The sequence below is a fragment of the Manacus vitellinus genome, unplaced genomic scaffold, assembly GCF_001715985.3.
Source record: "Manacus vitellinus isolate BGI_N305 unplaced genomic scaffold, ASM171598v3 scaffold_78_pilon, whole genome shotgun sequence".
In the NCBI taxonomy this organism is placed as follows: domain Eukaryota; kingdom Metazoa; phylum Chordata; class Aves; order Passeriformes; family Pipridae; genus Manacus; species Manacus vitellinus.
This window is the reverse complement of record NW_021940807.1, coordinates 2,150,436-2,158,525: the sequence shown is the minus strand read 5'-3', so window position 1 is coordinate 2,158,525 and position 8,090 is coordinate 2,150,436. Positions and strand designations below refer to the sequence as shown.

The window sequence follows — 8,090 nt, the reverse complement described above, 5'->3', positions numbered from 1 at the left end:
GAGAAATGGGATGTACAGTCCCATCCCTCCCATTCGTACCTTGCACGACCAGCTTGGCTCTGGACTGGGCGTCACCAATGTCACAGCTGTAAGTGTCACTGTCGCTTTTCTCCAGGTTCTTTATGGTCAGCTGGAGGTCTTGTCCCTTCTGTGTGATCTCGTATTTCCTGCCGGCCCTGAGCTCGGCGATGCCTTTCCTCCAGACCACGGAGGATGCAGCTCTCTCGCTCTGGCATGTGAAAACTGCGGTCCCACTCTCGTCGACCTTCAGGTCTGAAAGCTCCTTGACAAAATAATTAGGTTTTTCTGGAAAGAAAAAAACAAATCAGAAAAAAAATAAAAAAAAAATGAGAGACAGAGACTGGTTTGTTACCCAAACTAGTCCTAAGCATGCAGGGTGGTCTTGGATTCCCAACTGCCCCCATTTGGAGAATTACAGAATAAAGAATCATAGAAACATTTAGTTTTAAATAGACTCTTAAGGTCATCAAGTCCAACCATTAACTTAACTCTACCAAGTCCACCACTAACCCACATCCCCAGGTGTCACATCTACACATCTTTTAAATTCCTCCAGGGATTGTGACTCCACAATTCTCCTGTTTTAATGCCTGACCTCCTGTTTTAATGCTAATACCCTCCTTTCCACGAAGAAATTTTTCCTAGTATCTAATCTAAGCCTCCTCCAGTGCAACTTGAGGCCATTTCCTCTCATCCTATCAGATGGAATGGATCCAAGAAGATCACCAGGTCAACATCCTGTCACAGGACAGATCAGGTAAAATATCTCCAGCAAAGCTTAATGCCATTGTCCAGGCACTAGTGAGGTCTCATGTTACAGAACATGCACAGTTTTCATGTCCCTTGTTCACAACAGACTAATTAAAATTGCTTTTTCTCTTCGGGTCATTACACAGCACACAAGATTCTTCAGTACCTACAAAGGTGTTTTTTTCATACCTAATTTTTTTTTTAAGCTTTTAACCAATAGTGTTTTTTGAAAACAGAAAATTGATCCTGTTTGGGGAGACAGAAGAGAAGAACACTTCCAGCGGGTTGTAGATATTTACCCCAACCTCTGTCCCTGCCAGCCCCTCTTCACTCTTCGACTGACCTTGCACTGTGATCCTGGCTGTTGTTTTGGAGCTCTCTGTCTCACAGGTGTATTCCCCACTGTCCTTGACCGTGGAGTCATGGATGATCAGGATGGCCCGTGTTCCCTCTTGCTGCAAGTCGTATTTCTGGCTTTTTCGGATTGCTTTGCCATCCTTGTACCACCTGATGTTCACATCAGGTTTGGACAGTTCACAGCTCAGGTTGATGTCCTGCCCTGCTTGTGATGTTTTATCCTCCAGCTGTTTTGTAACCTCAGTTGGTTTCTCTGGAGAGGAAAAATTAAAAAAAAGGACATTTGAGTGAAAATCATTATCACTATACGGTTGAGGTTTTTGCAATTCAAATTATGGGATCACAGAATGGTTTAGGTTGGAAGGGACCTTAAAGATCATCTTGTTCCACCCCTGCAGGGACACCTTACACTAGGTCAGGTTGCTCAAAGCCCCTCCCTGGCACAGGTTGCCCAGAGAAGCTGTGGCTGCCCCATCCCTGGAAGTGTCTAAGGCCAGGTTGGACAGGGCTTGGAGCAACCTGGGCTAGTGGAAGGTGTCCCTGCCCATGGCGTGGGGGTGGAACTGGATGATCTTTAACGTCCCTTCCAACCCAAACCATTCTGGGATTCTCTGATTCTATGAAAAAGGACTAATTGCAGGTTATGAACTATGTCTGAAAACCACCTATTTCTTCTCTCCATTGACCACCCAGGGACCCTTGGGTGATTATCTCTCTGGAAGATAGTCTGGCTTGTAATTACCTGTACACACTACCCAGCATAGCCAGTTCTCAAATATCTATTAAAAGTTTCAGCCTTCCTCTTGCTTTTAAGGAAAAATCTCCTTTCTTCAAGGCTCGCGGGGAAGGTTATTATTTACCTGGATCACAACAAGTGCTTGCTGACAAACCCTATGAAAATACACCCAGGAAATCAACCCCCAGTACCCTTCTGACCTCGTTACCTTTCACAGCCAGAGAAGCCTTGGAGGTCAGACCTCGGGCAGTGAACACGACCTCCCCGGCATCGTCGGGAGTCACCCTTTGGATGCTGAGGGTGTATTTCCGACCCGCGTTGGAGGCTTTAAACCTCCCCCCACTCTCCACTTTTCTCCCGTTCAGCGTCCAGCTGAAGTCATCGATGCTCTCGTGGGACAAAATGCACTCAAAGGTGCAGTCCTCTCCCAGCTGGATTTCGGTGTTCTTCAGCCGTTTGGTGATGCCAATGTTCAGTTCTGGAGGATGAGAAGCAGGTCAAGACACAAGGGAAAAAAGGGGTTTTGATAGTTTTGAGTAGTGATGTTTTTAACTCTTAATAAGAGTGGTTTAGCTGCTGGATTGGCAGGACAACACTGCATTCCTTACAGGTGTCTGTGACGTGGGAAGGATTTCTCGGCTGTTATCCACCCAGAATCAGCACAAAGTTACAGAAAAAGGGAAATGTGAATCTCGTGGCTCTGCTATGAAAGGACTGAATGAAGAACAGCTCACTCAGTGGGGAAGAATCAAGATTCAATGCGGTGCAAAGAAGAAAAGATGTCAGAAAAGAAGCCTCTGGGATGATGTGTGAGCTTCTTCTCCACGCTCATATGAGAAGTGAAACGTTTGGATTTTTTAACTTGTTACTCCTTGTGTTCAAATCAGACAAACTCGAAATTTTTCTTATTATCATTGTGAGTTTGGAGGCCACGAACACAAGAGGGCAGGATGAACTGCTGGGTTCTTCAGTAGACCATGTTGTCCCACTTTTATGTTCCCGCAATGGACTTTGAATTAAAATAAGAAACACAGGCTGCTTGGGGGGGAGTTTGTTGATTTTTTTGTTGTTAGTTGGGATTTTTTTCTGAGAAATCATTCCCTCTTCTGGGAAGATTTCTGCACCTTATGGATGTTCAAGAAGGAAACATTGTCACTATATTCTTGACACTTGATTTTCACAGAAACATCAGATATGCTTAAATCAACGAGTAGCAGGGATTGTTCAAACATTGCAATGTTATGTGAGGATTAGGCAGGAGAAGATGTGAGACCAAATTACCAGTCCCACCCATATTTCCAGCCCCCCTTGACTGGCCATTGTCTACAATACTTACCCTGAACGCTGACCTTTGACTTGGCAACATCAGTGCCAATGTCACAGGTGTATAAACCTGCATCTGTCTTTTCAAGGTCATGGATAAGGAGGCACAGGGTCTTCCCAGACTGTATCTCCTCGTACTTGTTACTAGAAGGGATCTTCACACCATCCTTTTTCCAAACAGGTTTGACCTTCTCTTTGGAGACTTCGCATTCCAGTTTAATCACACCTCGCTCCTCACCAAAAACGTCATCCAAGGCTTTCATGAAGACAGCAGGTTTCTCTGAAGGTTAAACAGGAAAAACAGAGAACAACCAGGATATCTAAGTTGAAACACTTTCAGTCGTCGTCAAATATTGAAAGACAGATTAAGTAATGGCAATGCTGCTGACACCAAAGCAGAACCTAAGGCAGTGTCATCCACCAGCACCCCCGAGTCCTTCTGAGCAGGGCTGCTCTCAATCCCTTCATTCCACAGCCTGGATTCACACAGAGGCTGCTCTGGCTCAGGTGCAGCATTTTGCACGTGGCCTTGTTGAACCTCCAGAGGTTCATATGGGCCTATTCTCGAGCTTGGCCAGGTCCCTGTTGATGGTATCCCAACCCCACCACTCATCTTAGTGTCAAACTTGATGAGGCTGCAAAAGAACATGTTAAACCACAGAAACTCAGCTGTGTGACTGAACTTTAGGACATATGAAGGACAGCAGCAAAGTCTCTTCTCTTTGCTGATTCAGTTCAGTTCCAGAAATGATGTGTTAAAAGGCAGAGAATCAGAGAATATCCTGAGATGGAAGGGACCCACAAGGATCATTGAGTCCAACTCCTGGCCCTGCACAGGACACTCCAACAATCCCACCATGTGCCTAAGGCCATTGTCCAAATGCTTCTTGAACTCAGACAGGCTTGGGGCTGTGACCACTGCCCTGGGGAGCCTGTTCCAGTGCTCAGCCACCCTCTGGGTGAAAAACTTCTTCCTGATATCCAAGCCTAAACCTCCCCCAACTCAGCATGCCCTACCCTTGGGGGTACACCAAACCTCAGGTCCCTGCAGCCATAAATCTTTGGAAACAACAATTTATCAACTATATAGTATTGAAGAGACCTACAAGTACAGAAGATATGATAAAGGATGATAAAGATCTATGGAAAATTTTGGCAGGACATCAAAACAATTTTCCTTAGAAAAATCACCAACCACGAGAGAAATTCACACCGGAAGAAAACCCCTCCATGCCTTTCACTCAGCCCTGGAGGGACGAAGCTTTTAAGCAGGATTGCTGCGTGGATATGGCAAATAATATCTCACTGGCATCTCTTATTTGCACTCGGGAGGAATGTGATCATGACCCACCTATGACCTTCAGCCTCACGCTCTCTGACACCTTGTCTGACTTCATTGTCACCGTGCCAGCGTCCTCAGGCTTCACCTGCTTCATGGTCAGCGTGTAGACCTTGCCGACGTTCTTGATGTCGTTGAAGTTGTTGGTGTAGAGGAGGGTGCCGTTGAGGAACCACTCCACGTCCTCGTCGTCGTGGGACAGCTCGCAGGAGAACACGGCAGAGCTGTCTTCCTCGATTTCCACGTCCTGCAGGTGTTTGAGGACTTCCACGTTCCGGGCTGCGGGAGACCAAGGGGCACCATCACCACCATTATCATAAATCAGCTGTTACCACTGACAATTTCATACTGTTTAGGGTTTATCAGATGATTTAGTCTGGTCTCCTTCACACTGTGGATCACCTCATTTCATCTGCTTGGTTCTGCATTTGCTCCAACAAAAAAAAAAAAATCCATTAAAAAGACTATATTGTCTAGAACCTTCAGTTCTCTTTTTATACATAAATCAGGTTTGGTTTTTTTTTTCCTTTCCCTTTTTAATTTAAAAATAAGTCATTCTTTCTAAAATGATGTCACGGAGATGTCTAAGTATCCCACAGAGCTCCAGCCCCTGAGTTCTAGTCACTGCACACATACAAACATGTTATGATCAAATTGTCCTTGACTCTCTTCCAGTGAAACTTTGACACAGGACATGATGAAGGCAATGATTTTGGCCACAAAGGAAAAGTACAAAGAGATTAAGCAGCTTGCTCAGGTTTAAGAAGCAACGAGTTTGGTTCTTTTCTTTCCCAGTCCTTGGTCAGAGGTTTCTCTTTGCAGTTCCTCCGCTCAGGGAATGCTGTTTCTCAAGGATTAGACAACTCAGAGAAGGGGTTTGGAGTATTAAATAATTCTGTTGTTCAGATGGAATAGAACCATAAAATCATCAGGGTTGGAAAAGACCTGCAAGATCATCGAGTCCAACTGTTAATTCAGCACTGCCAAGGCCACCACTAAACCGTGTCCCCAGGTGTCACATCTTTTAAATGCCTCCAGGGACAGTGACTCCACCACTGCCCTGGGAAGCCCATTTCAGTGTTTGACAACACATTCAGTGAAGAACCTCTGCAAGGCCAAACTGCAAACAAGAGGTGCTCCCTGGGCTTTTAGAAATGATTCTGTGGCTCATCAACAAGTCTTGCCAAAAGTAGTGAACAGTTTTTCTTAGTTTCACCAGAGGGGAAGAACTGGCTAAACACAGTTCTACACCCAGATGAGGGAGGAGAACGTCATTATGAATAACAAATATATGCAGATATAAAATAGCAGCTATAAAATGTATCTGTTGCAGATATAAAAACGTATAGCAAATATAAAAGCTGACACAGTGGTCAGGAAATGAAAACCACAGCCAAGACCACCAGAATTAACGGCCTGTAGCAGTTTAACATAAAGAACATTTTTTTGTCAGGAGCACCAGAGGTCTAATTCCTCTGATGAAATAGAAAATAATGTGCCTTGACAAACACTAATTTCTACCTTACCCAGCTGGCGCTTTTCCACGTGCATCACCTACTTCATGGTAAGGGCTGGATTTCAGTATCATGGAATGTCAGTTCACCGAAGACATTGCATTTATATAGAATTATAAGATAAATGTGGGAATCCACCTCTCCTCAAGAAGAGGAACCCAGAGTGAAACAGTGAACCCTGAAGACATGCAACAGGCAAGCCCTGCTGCTGGAAACCTCTCGTACCTTCGACGGTGAGCGTGGCTCTGGTCTCTGCGTTCCCGGCCCGGCACTTGTACATTCCGGCATCTTCAGGCTTCACCTTCAAGATCTTGAGCTCTGCTGAGTATTGCTCCCGCTTGATCTTGTACTTCTCAGAGGGCTCGATGAGCACGTGGTCCTTGAACCACTTCACAATCTTTGGAGAGGGCCTGAAGTCACAGGACAGGACGGCCGAGTGTTTCTCCAGGACGGTCTTGTCCTCCAGCTTCCTGGTGATCTGTATGTGGTAATCTGCAGGGTTGGGAAAGAACAAAGGATCAGTCTGGAGAAAAAGGAGGTTTTTAATCTGTATTTCATGCTGATTAATCTCATGTATGATGTTCACAAGTGTTTTGCAAACCGCTCAAGTGTCTCATAGAGCTGATGTGCTTTGAAGCTACATCATCACAGTGATCTATAGATCCTACAAATTTCATTCTATAAGACAATATCACACATTAACCACCAAATTCATGGTCCACTTCTGGTTCAGTGCCCACAGAATTGCTCTCTAATTGAAGTTTTTACTCAAGTAAGAGCAAATTAAAGACAAAACAAGGACTTCAGGATGTGATTGGACATATTTGCCATGGTGACAGTGGAGGATAAAAAGCCTTGAAGCTTTGTCCTGGATCAAGTCAGTGACAACATGAATTAAGTAAATGAGCTATCAAACTTGTCTAGTTCAGAAATGGGACAAAATAAACTCTCCTGGCAAATTTCATCTGTTTTGTCCTCTTTGGTAAAGTCAAGAGGACAAAAATAAATCCCAAACCAGTTTTAGCATGATGGATTTTAATATCAGGTTTGAATACCAAGGACATCAAAGTCATTTAATCAGATCCCTTCCTAAGACATTGCTGGCTCATTTAGGGCATCCAACATTGCTCTCAGCGAATTACAATTGGGAACTAAGCAGATCTTCCAGGTACACACACACTTCCAAGAACCCAGTGGATACTGCACATTAGACAGCACGTATGACAAATTGCTTTCCAGGAGCTGTGAGAGGGAAGATCTTTGCTCTAATTCAAGCCAGGACATGTCATAATACCTCTGACAAGCAGGTTTGCTGTGGATTTTGATTTGCCAATGGAGAACTGGATGGTTCCTGTCATATCAGCACTTGTTTTCACTATTGTCAGCCTGTGGATGGTGCCTTCCTGCTGCATGATGAAGTTTCTGCCAGGCTGTAAAGCTTCTCCACGTAGAAACCACTTGGCGGGTTTCACGGATGGAATGGATGTCTCACATTCAAAATTGGCTTCTTCAGGCTCAGTCACGTCCTCATCACACAACTCCTTCACGATATTAATGGCTTGCTCTGCATGGAACGAGAGAGCAGAGATTTAGGAGTCATGAAAACTTTTCCATTATCAACCTGAACACTGACGCCGTCTTTCCTCCTCTTCAACACTGAACTTATTATCTCAAAAGGCCTTAAAATATCCTTTTATATATATAAAACCAGTTATATATATATATAGATATAGTTACATAAAAACAACTATATCTATCTGGTCACAGGCCAGACAGTGAGATTGCAACCACTGCCTCAAGAATCCATACCTCCTGATTCCCAGCCCTGTTTCTAAAGCCACCTTTCTATCCTGGTATCAAACTTGTGGCACTACAAAATGTAAAAAAAAAAAAAGGTTCATTGAAATGCAGATGTCAATATAAGGAACTGCATCGTTTTTCTGAAAAAACAGCTTCCTGCAATACGCTTGACAAGCTTCTCTGGAACAGGAATTTCATCACTTTCCTTAGGAGAATGTACCATATATTAATTTTTTTCAGGATGTTCCTG

General features: G+C 44.2%; 1 protein-coding gene across 1 annotated transcript in view; it reads right to left on the bottom strand.

Annotated features, from left to right (window-relative positions):
• Positions 1–8,090, bottom strand: part of OBSCN (obscurin, cytoskeletal calmodulin and titin-interacting RhoGEF) — a gene marked incomplete at its 3' end in the record, with an annotated part of 185,620 nt that overhangs the window by 122,609 nt on the left and 54,921 nt on the right. Inside the window, exons 25-31 of the mRNA XM_029964680.1 lie at positions 7,335–7,604; positions 6,266–6,532; positions 4,539–4,805; positions 3,201–3,467; positions 2,073–2,342; positions 1,115–1,381; positions 40–306 (exon numbers count right to left, since the gene is read on the bottom strand). Of these exons, the coding sequence (XP_029820540.1) occupies positions 40–306; positions 1,115–1,381; positions 2,073–2,342; positions 3,201–3,467; positions 4,539–4,805; positions 6,266–6,532; positions 7,335–7,604 (1,875 nt within the window). The remainder of the gene's footprint in view (positions 1–39; positions 307–1,114; positions 1,382–2,072; positions 2,343–3,200; positions 3,468–4,538; positions 4,806–6,265; positions 6,533–7,334; positions 7,605–8,090) is intronic.